At 41.4% G+C, this 14,458-nt stretch overlaps 2 protein-coding genes across 2 annotated transcripts; one reads left to right on the top strand and one right to left on the bottom strand.

Moving 5' to 3' along the window:
* Nucleotides 1–2,616: 2,616 nt before the first annotated feature.
* On the top strand, nucleotides 2,617–14,222 carry LOC147049398 (uncharacterized). Its single transcript, XM_085924947.1, has 6 exons — nucleotides 2,617–2,633; nucleotides 8,885–9,021; nucleotides 9,754–9,907; nucleotides 10,937–11,073; nucleotides 11,843–12,097; nucleotides 12,466–14,222. The coding sequence occupies exons 2-6, from the start codon at nucleotides 8,952–8,954 to the stop codon at nucleotides 12,672–12,674; spliced, it is 825 nt and encodes a 274-aa protein (XP_085781073.1). The 5' UTR covers nucleotides 2,617–2,633; nucleotides 8,885–8,951; the 3' UTR covers nucleotides 12,675–14,222.
* alas1 (aminolevulinate, delta-, synthase 1) lies at nucleotides 4,032–7,965 on the bottom strand. Its single transcript, XM_085924935.1, has 11 exons — nucleotides 7,784–7,965; nucleotides 7,128–7,342; nucleotides 6,860–7,042; nucleotides 6,646–6,771; nucleotides 6,341–6,560; nucleotides 5,978–6,162; nucleotides 5,719–5,898; nucleotides 5,456–5,620; nucleotides 4,789–5,057; nucleotides 4,546–4,708; nucleotides 4,032–4,436 (listed from the first exon to the last, which is right to left on the bottom strand). Exons 2-11 carry the CDS (start codon nucleotides 7,330–7,332, stop codon nucleotides 4,276–4,278), a joined length of 1,857 nt encoding a protein of 618 aa, XP_085781061.1. The 5' UTR covers nucleotides 7,333–7,342; nucleotides 7,784–7,965; the 3' UTR covers nucleotides 4,032–4,275.
* Nucleotides 14,223–14,458: the final 236 nt, after the last annotated feature.

Here is a 14,458-nt window from a genome sequence, read left to right as displayed (position 1 = left end):
GCATCAATTTTACACAAATGGATGATTGGAAAACCCTTGTGCAATTATTAGTTGTTAATGGAAATTGTTAGTTTTAATGGGAAACACTGAATTGTCTGGGTGACCCCAAACTTTTGAACGGTAGTGTACATAGTTTCTCTTCTAGAAGTTGCCTAGTTTTCAGATAATCTTCTGAAGTTAAATATTTGAATGCAATTAACTTTTCAGCACTGCCAGTTTTCAGACAGAACAGAACAAGAAAGTAGAACCTGAGATAATTATTTACATAAATTAATGATGCACTCGAGTTATCGAATGAGCAGCTGAACCCTTCTCTCGTGAGAAAAATGTGGTTGGATGTGTGTGAACATGTTCATAGGTTTTGCCTTGGGCGAGTTGCCAAAGGGAGGAGAAAATATTTGACTTAAATGTTGCCTAAAGCCTTTTTTATTAGAATTTATTGTTTATGTACTTCATATATGGGTCCTATCTTGAATGTGTTATCATTTCACACCATTTAAAGTCTCACAAACCTTTCTGTTCAATAAACCATGAACAAGTTTCAGTTCTTTCAAAAAAATCTATTGCGGGTTTTTAATTTTCGGACACACCTTCCGTCTGAGTAGCTGTCAGAGCCAAGAGGTTGTTTGTTATTCCGCAGCTTTAAAAATAATTCAACAGTTTTCTTTGCTTCACAATGTTTTTATTTTTAGCAACACAACAAACCATGTGTTCCATGAGGAAATAATGGGCCTGACAGAATCAGAAAGACCTCAAAGGAACTCAAACCTTTTTTTTTTTTTTCAGCAGCTAAGCACAACACAATGCTTCTACTATAAAAATAAACATCAATCAGGTTAATTGTCAAAACATGATAATTGTATAAAAAAATTGATGTAAAGTCTTGGGTTAGTAATGAAAAACCATTTTGTGCAACGACAAAGCCTTTTTACAAAACTAAAACTGCTTTTTTTTTCTTTTCACAAGAAGAAATGTATTTCACTTCCTCTTTACTGAAAGTCAACAAGAAGAATCGATGAAAGAAATGTATCCAACCATCCCGTAAGACGACTTTTTGACTTGATCCATTTAGACCGAAGGTATGTTTCCTCCTCTACATCCTTGTTCCTGATAAGAATTCAAGTAAGCGTGGACAAAGTTTGACAGCCTTGATACTGGAGTGAAGGTTGCGTGCTACAACACCAAAATAAATAACAAAGGTCACATAACAACACTAGTGTGGAATACATTTGTCAAATTATTTACTGTTCAGTCAATACAGTCTCAAAGTAACAAATGTGATGGACCAAAAAAAAAAAATCTTAAACCTGTCGGGGTGGATCAAAACAACAAAGACATGAAAGGCTAGATCGAGATGAGGAGGAATGTCCAGCTGGGGAGTCTGGAAATTTGCCAGTTTATGTCAATGAGGGACCTGCAAGGACGCTGTGATAGAAGTACCAGGGAGGCCTTGCTGTGGGGGTGGGCCGAAGGTTGATGCCGTGGCCCAATTCCAGGGGGCCCTGCACGTTCACAAGCCCATTCAGTATGCAATGTTAGAATGTAAAGGGAAATGCTTGACCAACATTTGAGATGTATATTGCTGTTAGAAGAACAGACTTAACATTAGAGTAGGCCTGGTCAATCTTGTGTGATTGTCAACACCAAAAAAAAAAACCTTTCAGTGAGCCCCCAAAATGTTCCAGTGGAAAATATTCACTTACCTGTCATCACCATATGATTCCATTTTGAGTCAATGTGTGTTTTTTTTTTTAAATGAAAACAAAAGCAATGTTATTAATATTAGAAAAGAGGTCAGATGAATTTAAAAAAGAAGGTGCATGCACATTATAGCATACTTTCCATAGTTGATAAGATAAAAATAGAAATAGCATGAGAATGATGCTCGCCCGACCGGTTAGACGATGGAATTGTTATGAACTTTACAGGAAGTGTTAATTACGCTTCGTCGGAGGGAATTTTTATTTTTTTTACTATGCCACTCTTTACGTGTACAACAAAACCAGGCGTGTCATGAGTGTTTTTCTTTTCCTTGTTTCCTTTTGCAACACAGGCTGTAATACAACCTCGCTTGCCCTCCGAGCTTCTTTACAAAACAGTCACGATGTAATTTCCTCATTTGTAAACCGTAAGCACATGCAAAGCTAAGGTCAACGTTTTTACACGAGAGCGTAGATTGTAAATGCCATTGTAAACAATGACTCATTTTATGGACACAAATATGATCAAAGCTGAGGGGAAAAGCAGAAGACGACGGCGTGCCTAAAGTGGACACATTCCAGGAGGCCTCAAACTTATAATCAGGAAGGACAGTTGCACGCGATGAAACTGTGGCGTTCAGACTGTTTAATCGAAAAGAAGGACAGTGAAGGATGTTGTATTTTTTTCACTATTTAAAATAGTTCCCAGGTGTTTTAATACACACTTGTGCCAAAAAAGCTCAAGCGTCATCGATTATAGCACAATAGTCACCCATGCTGAAAATAGCTTGTTCTGAAGGGGCACTCCTTTGTCATATACAGACTCACTTTGCCCCCATTTTCCACTGCGTTGTACTTTTGTTACCATGACGACTAGGAGAGGTGGTCCAAAAATAAAGGGATTACCAACTGTGAAATGCACCCGTGAAGATGGTAAGCATAGATTGTAGTTTCACTTCAGGATGCTATCAATAAGATGCTGAATTGCACTTATCATTTAATGCGTGTTTGATAAATAAATGCTTCCCTTTTTCTAGAAGGAAAATAAAAATATGGGCAGTAAATGCAAGAACCATTTTCACTTGACATGTATTATATAAATGATATAGTATGATGCCCCACTGGGAGTTGAGTGAAAAAAATACTACCTGCTGATGTTTGTGTATCTTCGATAATAGCTTTCTGACAATTTCGTTCTGAACTCAACTCATTATTCTCTGATGAATTAAAGAAAATAATAATAACAAAGCGACTTTTGAATAGAACACAAACCAGCTTGACTAGTACAGTGTACACGTCACCTTACATTGGTTTTCATTGTTTCCTTAGTTGTGCCACTTTGATTATATTAATCTGACCAGAAATGTCATTTTTCCCCCAAATTGATGATGTCATCCTATTTGTAATGCACACATCCATGTTCACAGTAGGCTACCTTTGAAAAAGGAGTGTGAAAGTGAGCCTGATGATTCGATCTAACCCAGTTTTAGTGTGAGTGCATGTGTGTGTTGCACGGTGCATCCATCTTCCTTATGTTGTTGTTTAGCCTTTTTTTTTTTTTTTTTTGGATCTAGGTTGGGGGGCGTCATGTAACATAGCAAAAATTATGTCACTTCACACACACAACAGCGGGTTAGTAGGTTCAGTCAAATGTATTTGTGTACAACCAGAAACTCAGAAGCCTTTGTGATTATCTTTCATTACATTAGATGTCTTGTTTTAAAATGAGGTCATTTATTCAAAATACAGTACGTGGTCAAATGATGTCAGTTTATGTATTGATGCTAAAATGTGCCAGCATTTTGAGCATCGTGTTCCATTTCGATAAAGAAGATTTTTAATCCCACAGCAACCCGAACATGCTTCAGTGGATAACGCTGGCTCATTAGTCACACACAAAGATTCATGTGGCGCCCACTGAAAGCGTAAAGAACACCTAATGGGATTGTGACATGTCACAATTCATTTGCTTGCAACTCATACACTGTATCAAAATGACATTTTATCAATCAATCACAGGCGATAGTTTGCTCTGGCACCCGTTTTCCTGTTTGACTTTGTAGATTTGCATGTTATGTCTCCAGGCAAAAGTTCAACCTTTGTTCTCTAAACCAGTGCCAAACAAGTGGGTGGCTTGATTATAGCCTATAATGGAAGAATGGATGGATGACGTCATTTCATAATTGATTTGTCATATTAAATGTGTCATTTGGCATTCTTAGCTTCTTGTGTCTTAGAAGAATTGCAAATCCATAGCAGGACATGCTTTTTCCGAGTGATCTGTTGCCCTGATGTGTAAATATAAATGTGGTATAAAACTTTGAAACTGACTTTCAACCAGATACAAAAAATATATTTATTTTTTGGAGTCAACATTCTTTGCTTTGAGACACTTAAGGAATTCACAGACCACAGACATGTTCCATCTTATATTTTATTACGTATATATATATATATATATATTTGATCATAGAGTATTTTAAATAAAGTGTTTAAGAGGACATATAAAAGATAATGCGACAGAGAAAGGACGTCGACGTATGAGTTGTCTGGAGCCAGCTTTGGGGGTGACTGGTTACCCGCGAGCCGAGATCGGGTGACTGAGGCCGTTGAAGTAGGACTTCTCTCTCTCGCTCATCACCTCAAAGTGCAGAGGCTGCTGGCAGAAGGTGCACTCGGCCGAAGAGTGGGGCTTCAGCTCGAGGCCGGCCTCCTTCCATGTGTGCACCAACCTCTCTGCGAAGAGGGGGGAAAAAAAAGAAAAAAAAAAAAAAAAGAGGCAGGTAGATGTTACCAAACATTGCATTACAACATCCCTTGGGTTGAAATTGCATAACCAACTTACCGACAAAGTATTTCATCATCTCAGGGGTGTGGTGAGGTGTTGGAGCAATGCGCAGAAGCTCATCCCCTTTGGCCACAGTGGGATAGTTGATGGCCTGCACGTAGATATCGTGGCGACTCATCATGAGGTCACACACCTCTGTGTTCTTCTCAGCGTTAGACACCTAAGAAGTAGGGCAAAAGGCTTAAGTTCCAGTTTCAATTTTGAAATCTGCCAATCGTAAGGCATGTCCATTAAATTTACCCGAACTGGGATGATGTGGCTTGGGCAGTGTACCACAGGCAGCCCAGCGTCCATCAGCATCTGCCGGAGGAGCTTGACGTTGCGCTGGTGCTTACGTCTCAGCGCGCGACCCTCCTCGCCCTTGAGCACCTGGATGGACTGCCGGGCGCCAGAGAGCAACATCGGCGGCAAAGAAGTGGTGAAGATGAAGCCGGCGGCGTACGAGCGGACTGTGTCCACCAGGGCGGCGGTGCTGGCGATGTAGCCGCCGACACAGCCGAAGGCTTTGCCTGGAAGAGGACGAGCATTATAGATTGCAAAAAGACACTATCCACTGGAAATGAATTATTACAAGCGGTCTTATTTAAAAGTAATAAAGACTCTACTGGTGTCCAAGCACTTCCATCTAGCTGAGTAGAGCATATTACAGATTTTATTTTGGTAGTTTTTGCTCCTGGTCTCTCGCCAGAAAGGTTGTTTATGTTAAAGTGCACAGATGGAAGTGACAATGACAAGAGCAATTCAAGCCTCTGGTCTCCTAGCAACAGCAGAGCAACGAGGAGCTGCTTTAAGCCCGTAAACATATTGGGTGACACGACCGAGGTCTCCTCTCGAACAGAACGAAAGGATATTTGTTCAGTCTTGCATTTAGAAGAAAATTTGTGCTAAGTAGACATGTCATGCTGACCCAGTGTCCCAGAGATGATATCCATCTTGTCCATGACCCCATCACGATCTCCAATTCCACCTCCCCTGGCGCCGTACAGACCCACGGCGTGAACCTCGTCAACAAACGTGATTGCGCCAAATTCGTGGGCCACATCACACATCTCCTCTAGTGGACACACAGCCCCTGCCAGGAGGAAAAAAGGGCCAAAGGTTACACGATATTATTATTATTATCATTATTTTTTTTTTGTAACGAATAAAAAGGAATGATCTGCAACTGACCATCCATAGAGTGGACAGTCTCAAATGCGACAATCTTTGGCTTGCTGGGATCTCCTTTCAGCAGCAACTCTCGGAGGTGAGCCACGTCATTGTGGCGGAAAATGAACTTCTTGGCACCGCTGTTCCGAATTCCCTGAATCATCGATGCGTGGTTGCCTGCATCAGAGTAGATCTCGCAACCTGCGACAAATCAAATGATCACGATTGAGTCATTACAAAAAAAGGATTTACAGTGAGAATTAAGTTGATGAAAAATAACCTGGCAGCATCTTTGCCAGGGTAAACAGGGTGGAGTCATTGGCCACAAAGCAGGAAGTGAAGAGTAGCGCCGCATCCTTTTTGTGGAGGTCAGCCAGCTCTTCTTCCAATTCCACATGGAACTTGCTGGTGCCGGAGATGTTCCGAGTGCCTCCTGCCCCTGAGCCGTGCTTTTGTAGTGTTTCCCTGGAGGGAGGCAACAAATCAAATTCTCATTGATCATATTACTTTGAAAACATTTTGGTTTTTTGACCAGCGTGGCCACATCAACAATGGAGGTATTGTAACCGGGTGTCACTTTCAAATTACACCCCGTCTCTATGGTCTTAGTAGGAAAGATGAGACAACAAGAGTTCAAACTCACATGATTGATTGAACTACCCGAGGATGTCGACTCATTCCCAAGTAGTCGTTGCTGCACCACACCGACACCTCCCTCTTCTCCTCCAGGGAGCCCGTGAAGTCGTCGGCCATGGGGAACTCGTTGGCCAGACGGTTCACAGTCTTGAACACACGGTACGTGTGGTCGCTTTTCTTCTCTTCGATCTTCTTTTCGAAAAAGCCGTCGTAATGGAAGCGGGACACTGTTGGGGAAAAAGAGGACTTGCTCGAATGCGGCAATGCTACCCCGTGCGGTAACACGTTTACTAATGCAAAGCTCACACTTACAGCTGCTTGGCAAATTGTCCTGTAGCAGGTGGGAGACCATCTTAGGACGCTGTTTAAGGAGGGTCTTCAAGAGACTTTCACTGGTGCTGGCTAAGGATGGCTGCTTCAGCTGATCAGGAGACACTTCTGGAAAAAGAAAATGAACACATGGAGGATGATTATCATCATGTTTCTTCTACAGCCTTCTTCCAAGGTCATTCTCAAAATGACTAACCTTTCTGGACAGTGCGGACTTCCTGAACATCTTCTTGGAACTCCATACCGACCTGGCGAACCACGCTGCTGTTCTTTTGGCCCATCTCCGCAGCCAGGAACGGGCATTTGGAGGCCACGGCCTGACCAGATGGCACAGCCGAATGGCCTGCAGGCAGCTTGGCCTCCACCTTCGGTTGGGTGCCTGAAAGTGTAATGAAGGGCAGACTTTAATTAACCAGTTCCACACAATAATAATAATCACGTCACCTAATTGATCATCATCATACCTTCAGTGGTGTTATTCTCAGCCCTCTGGCGATAAGAAGTGGACGAGCAGAGAGCCCGCGCCAGAGACGGCGCCATGGGTTTGGAGGCCAGCTCCATCATGATGGGGCAACGCTGGGCGTAAACCACCAGTGAATTTCTGGGCTGCTGCATGAAGGCCTGGGGTACGCGGGCCAGGAATGGACAGCGGCGCACTATGACATCCATGGTGATAGTTCTGAAGAAGAAGAAACAAATAGGAAATTGACATGTGGACTAATGATAGTGATTTTTTTTATTCAGTAGTCAAACCAGTCTCAATTAATAAAACGTGCCATCTGTATTGTTTATAAAATCTTGACAGTCAAGAGAAATGGAGAGAAGGCTACAAAAACAGCAGTCTAGCTTTCGGTCGGCTTCATATACTTCCTGGTATTAGATGTATTACAAAAGATTTTTTTTTGTCAGCTTGTTGATTCTATTACACATCGACAAATACTATTGATACGTAACGTAAAGTTGAACAAAAGAAAATGGGTGAAAGAGCGTCCACGATCCTGGTACTAGTTTGACCTGACTTTGTCTTAAGCAACCATTAGCCATAAAGCTACAAGCAGGTCTAGGAGTGATGGCGGCGGTAAAGAGTTGATGGGGAGGAAAAAGAATGAACAAATCTCACCTTGCTGGGCAAAATGAAAATGTCTGTTCTTTAAGTCGAATCGAAGAGTTGCCGGCGTGAAGTTCACGAGAGATAAAAGAGCCTGAAATGTGACAGCTTCGTTATCCTTCACTGAGGACGAACGAGAAGGACTCGGATGTGCAGCTGGTTATAAGAGCGCTTCGAGGGCAAGCCCTACTTGACAAATCTCGCGAGATCTCATCACGTGTGACTGGGCGTCAATAGTCGTCATATAATTTTTTCTTCAACCAAGAGTTTCCAGGAACATAATTCCAGGCACAGAAGACTTGTGTTTCCTGTAAAGTCCATTTATTATCCATAAAATGCACTACAAACTCTTTGCACGAGTGTGTTTGTGTGTGGGGGGTGTCACAATATTTATTTGTATTTTATTGAAACTTTTGTCTGTTAAAGGCTAAATCTTTAATACATATTTTCCATATTTAAATTGCCATTTTGTCAGACAGCAGGTGTGTAGCGCCCCTAGTAGCACTGATGAAAGATTGTGGACCCCCTCCATCATTTAAGTTGCTCAACTCTGTCCTACCGGGAGACATCATTATTTGCATGCAGTTTTGTTCTGGATAATTCTTCCCAGTGTTGTCAAAAGGTTTTGCGTTTTTTTTTCAGTAATGTTTTGCTGCTCTCTGCAGATGTCTTTTAGAATGACACTTGGTGACTGCTGTTTACATTCTGTGTAAATGGAAGTTTGGACGATGATCTCCCTATTCTTGCAAATGTTACTCCCCATCCTTCTTTTCACAACATTAAACAAACACGCACGTTATTAGGATCAATGAGCACTTTATAATATTTAACTGGTTTTAATTTGTACGTTAAAAAAAAACTGGAACACTGAGCGGAAGTCTCAAGATCGAATGACGTCACACGATTAAACTACAAATTGCATATTCTCCCCGCCCGACATTTACATGGAAGATGTTAAGAATAGTAAGAACATTAGTTAAAAATAAAAAGGAATAAAAAGAATAAATGGAAGCCCCCCCGCCCTTGACATTTTGGTATGGTGGCGATCAAGCTACCGAAAATGATGGCGGAAGTACAGCGGAGTCAGCCATGTACTGGTGTATGTATTCATAGACGATCTTGAGGTCGTCGCTTCCTGTTGTGCCCCATCCTGGCTGTGCTACATCTGCAAGGAGCAAACATGGCGTCAGGCCTCCCGGGTGTCGTCCTCTTGGCCATATTATGTGCCGTTCTTGCCGCCTGCGTATCGGGTAAGTTTGTAAATGAAGTCAATGAATTGACAATCGAATTGTTTTCGACTCCGTGCTATTTTTGTGTAAAAACGACTTGAGAAGCCCCTTTCGAAAAGTCTGATCTTTGTTCATTATGTTAGCTACCTTAAATAAAACACCGCGAATGGAATTGAAATAATGTTTCCAATAAATGTCCCCGATATGTTCGGATTTGCCTGACAGGGATCTAATCAGTTTTGTTTTCCCCGAACAGAAACTCATAAGACACAGCGCACACCCTGACCATTACATTAGGTACCCCTATCAGGATCTGTACTCAAAATCTTGCCTCATATTGATAACTAATGTTCAGCACTTCCTTATTAATATAATGTAGCCCCCCAGACACGTTATTAAAACCGAAATGGTCAAGTATACTTAAAATAACTCATACATACAATACAGTGAGCCCTGTTCGGAAAATTTTAACCCTTTTTTTTTTTCTACCTTTCTACTACCATATCACGTGATGAAATAAATCGTTTTAATTATGTACAGGCTGAATTAGTTTCAAAATAATCTTTCAAGTACGTATTGACATGGTGAGCTATCAAAAAAAAAATGCTTTCTATTGATGATGGAGCATTTCTATTCTTTGGAAGCAGTTTTCCTCTTTGCATCAGTGCTTGAACATTATTTTCCAGCCCAATAAGTGACGTACAGACTCCTCATTATTCTTGTGTTATTTTTTCTTCTTCTGATGTGTTACAGCGAACGATAAAGACTGCCTGCCCTACAGAAACATACATGGCGAGGAAGAGCCATACGAACAATGTGACCTAGGATTCTGCTGTGGTAACTGCTTCTCCAAACGGTGCTGTAGGGATAGCTTTCATCGATTTACAGAGGATAGCCAAGAAGAATGGTAATACACACCCCCACCATGAACTTAACCAAATGACACTGTGTATGACATTTAGATTCACTCGTGTCGCCTTAAAACCTTTCAAACCAACAGGGAATTTTTAGGTAATATTTAGAAATGGCTTACAAGTGTGTATATATAAGTTAACCTCTGTGTAATGAGATCCAATGAAATTACCTTTTCTCATTAATGTCCTTTTTTTTTTTTTACAATCATGATTATGCTCAAAATAATAAAAAAAATATTTACAGTTAGAAATAGTTTCTCTTCAGTTTAAATTGTGAAAGATTAATGCCGGTGTATCGCATCAAAATTGTTCCACCTACGGACGCAGGAAGCAGACACATTGTTATGAATGAACATGAAAGTAGATACCATGTCGCCATGTTGAACTTCTTTTGCTAAACAGTCTGAATGGCTCTCAAAAAAAAAAAAAAAAGGAAACTGCGAAAGGAAATGTTGCCATAGGTGAGCAGGAAGTGCTGTGCACAGCACAAGCACGCACTGCAATCAAAAAAATCATACAAAAATCAAAAAAGAAATGTAACAATCATATAAGTGAGAATGTGACATCACACTTTGATTTTTTTTTTTTTTAAGCAGAAAAAGACAAGCTTCTGCAGATTGGTTTGCCAAAATTAACCAAAAAATTAAAAACATGAATCTTTATAAGGGTTTGATTTCACCATTTTCTGCATTGCATTTTAACATGCTGAGTAAAAAATATGGTGTTGATAAATATAATCTAATTTGGGACTGGAACAGATTAGTCACCTTTCTATTCATTTCAATGGGCAACATTACCTTGATTTATGGACGTTTTGAGTAACAAATGGTGTCAGAAATCAATTAACTTCGTGAATAACTATTCCACTGTATAGGTTTTGTTCCATTTTTCTGTTTCACAATCAATCGCATTGTCCTCTGGTGGCATTGCTACAAATTGTACAACTTTTTGTCATTTTTTTTTTATGATCACTGCTTTGTCACCATAATACAGTCTTTGCTTCTTTGTTTCTCTCTTATTAGTGAATATAATTCATTCATGCACACCACCCCGATGTTGGGTTCCGTGATCGGTGGTGTCATCTTTGTGGTGGTGGTGCTCATCAGCTGCTGTGTGTGTCCCTGCTGTTGCCTGTACAAGATGTGCCGTAAGCCGCAACGTAAGTGCTCGCTCCCCGTCATTGCCAAACATCCAATGCTGTTGAAATTGTCAAATTCCTTTCTCTGGACCATTCGGATCTTTACCAGTGCACCTGGGCAAAGTCATTTCCGGCAGCTGGATTCGAGACTCATTTTGAACTAGTGAAAACCTGCAACTGATCTTCTAATGTGTAACCATTCAAAGTGACGTCATAGATGACTCAGAGTCATACTTGCGCTATCAAGGGAGCCATGTGCAGTCTGTTGGCCCACCGTCCACATGATTGCAGTTTGTGTTTCTAAAATGGAAATTCCCACTTTTTCCAGCCTCTGTTAGAATTGATGTGTCATCACTTTGGGTAAAAAAAATGGAACAAGTAACGACATCAAGAAAATTCACTCCCGCCCCACTCTGACTTCCTCTCAGCTGCACATAGTTTGCCCCCAGAGCAAGCGAGTGATTGGTTAAAGTACAGCAAGAATGTTAGAGCTCCACCTACTGTGTCTTTGTCTGTGCACGTGTGGATGACTCATAGTCTCCACGGCAACCACATGAGAAGCATTCAGGACCATTCCAGCACATTTACAGGAAGTGGTCATGAAGGCCTTGGAGTGGGTATCAATTTACACACCCATTTTCCTTTTCAAATTTTATGCAGAGAGAGAATTTTCATCTCATATTTGGAGTTATTTAAAGTCAATGTAAAAAGTGGGATTGTTGTGTCCTTAACTATTCTGTGTCTTCATTGTTTTGGAAATGAGTCTTTTCTTTCTGTCCTTCCCTCACAGCGGTAATCGCAACTTCCACTCACACCACCGTCGTGACTAACACCCCCCAGCATTACCCCCAGCAACCCACAATGTCGCCCGGGCAACCACAAGCCTACCCGGCGGCCCCTTATCCAGCGTACCAGCCTGTACCGGTGCAGACGGGATATGGCCAGCCCATGCCACCTCAGGGATACCCGCCACATCCCATGCCCGCTATCCCTCCCCCAGGACAGCATTACACACCGGGACCGCCGCCAACATATGTAGAAGCCAGTGAGTGTGAAATTTGAATCATCCAATTACAGATGTTCTCATAACCTAGTTAGTCATTAGTTAGAATGTAAGATAACGGTTAGCCGGTTAACTCCAAGGCAAAATATATTTTTTTCTGGTTAAATGATGGGATGAAATACATCACAGCCTAGCAGGGGTGCCGCCATGAAAGACGTAGACATGCCAATGAATGGATAAAAGTCGGACCCCCGGGGAATTGGTCCGTGTGCTTGCATTGATCACGCGTGCTCAATGGACAGAAAAGATCTTTCGATTGAAATTAGACCTCCGTTGAGCCCCCAAAAGTGTCATACTTGATGTAATCTGTCACTAACTTGCTGTATGTTTCTGTACGTTCCTGTGTCCAGTCGGCCCGGCCTACCCTCCCAACCCGATGCCTTACAGCCAGGCTGCCTTCACCCCCGGCCAGCCGTCTTACCCTCTGCAGCCCCCTGGGCAGCCCCCTATGCAGTCCCCCGTACAGCCCCAGCCCAATGCCCCAGCAGCCCAAATAGACTACCTGAATCAGCCGGCGTACAACCCAGATTTTGTCTCTCCACCACCCAAGATGGGTTAACGGCCCCGTCGAGCTCGCTGCAACATCCTCAAAAGAATTTTTACAGTTTTTCCAGTTCATCATCCACCCGATACAATTATGCACAAGAGGTCCGTGCATGCCTTTTTGGGAATTGATGTTTGCCTTGCAGTTCTCAGGAAGCAAGTCCGGATTTCTTTTTTTTTTTTTTTTTTTTTTTTTAACCTGACCGAATACCTTAGTTACTGCAGCTTGAACTATCTCGGCCATCTCTAGCCACGTATTTCAGTGTTACAATTGGACATGTTATCGTCGCGTTTTCTCGTGCTAGCGTTGTTACTGCCGCTTAGTCTCATCTGGCCTCGTCATCGTTAGCTTCTCCTATCGTTCGCCAGTATTGTTATGATGTTTAACCAGAGAGAAAACACATTTTTGGGCTATAATTGTTATATTATAATATGTTTTTGTGCCAGTCGTAATATGGCCTTTGCCCTTGGGGGGGGGTTTCAAAGTGTGGGACGGTGAGAATCACTTCATAGGACTTTGAGTGAGTATTAATAAAACAGTAGCTAATCGGGGTAACATTACTGCATAAATTCGTTACGTAACAGAGTTGTATTGAATTTGTTTTTATGTCCCTGTAAATTAATCCCTCGAAAAAATCCCTCTATTTTCCTTCAACATAGCCAAATTGATTTTAGCAGATGTTTCTTTAACCCGTGAAGTAAAGTCGCGTCCCTCACTTGAAAACCGCCGTATTCGACCAAAATAAGTATCTCTTGGAATAGTAGTGGTCAGTCAATTGTGGGATATAAAAAAAAAAAAAGCTACGTGTTTTAATTTTCAACAATGGTGGCAAGTATTTGTTATGGAGTTAAGAGTTCTCGGGCTAAAAGGGAATATTCATTTTGTGATGCGCAAGCTGGCCGTTGTGTGTGCACTTGTATTTCTGCTCATGTCCTCCATAAGTTTGTTTTTTGTGCAACTTAGGATATTTCAATTGTTCCAACTGGACGCAAATGTATCAATGCATTAATAGCAAAATAACCAAAGTTCTTTTTTTTTTTTCTTGATTCACTGATGTTAGCAACTGCTGTGCCTTCTAATCCACATAACGTCCAAAACAACATTAGGAAGACAGAATCTGGAAGGTTTAATTTCATCTACCTAGTCAAGCAGCGTGTCCGCCCGTGAGGTGTGACCACAATGCAACAAGACTTTGGCCGTTTGCTCGTGACTCATCTCAGTCTTGTTTACCGTCGCACCTCGGCTCACATTTAAAATAATATATCTTCTGAGCTATGCTATGCCATTATCTGTCAGGATTTAGTAGACCTCACTGATTTCCTACTTTTACTTGAAACTACTTGTGCTCAAGTGACCTTTTTCGCAAACCCGACGGCGCCTTTGTCAGAATCCGACGTAAGCTGAGAAACTGCGGAGCTTTACATTTCCTCTTTTTTTTATTTCGATTTTAGTAGATGTTTCCTGTTATATCATACTGTGTGATTTGTGTGCCATGCGTACAGATTTTTCTTCCTGTCAAATGTGACCACATGCCAGCTCAATAAATCAGAAATTCGCTTTGTATGCATGCATCAGGTGAATAGCTCCTACCTTTCATGACTGTGTGCAATCAACATCGCTCAGGTTTAAGTTGAAGACTTTCATAACATGTATGACAAATTTACAGGGTCCCCAAACCACTGATTTATGTTTAAGTTCATACATTTGGATTAAAATTAAGTTATCAGGCAGTTGCCCACACCAAATTGACCAATTCTTTGGGGTTGTTTTGCAAAAAAAAAAAAAGAAAACACACCATT

The sequence above is a fragment of the Syngnathus leptorhynchus genome, chromosome 11, assembly GCF_054491065.1.
Source record: "Syngnathus leptorhynchus isolate UIUO chromosome 11, UIUO_Slep, whole genome shotgun sequence".
Classification (NCBI taxonomy): Eukaryota; Metazoa; Chordata; class Actinopteri; order Syngnathiformes; family Syngnathidae; genus Syngnathus; species Syngnathus leptorhynchus.
Note: the sequence above shows the minus strand (reverse complement) of the source record. Positions and strands in the feature narration are given on the sequence as shown.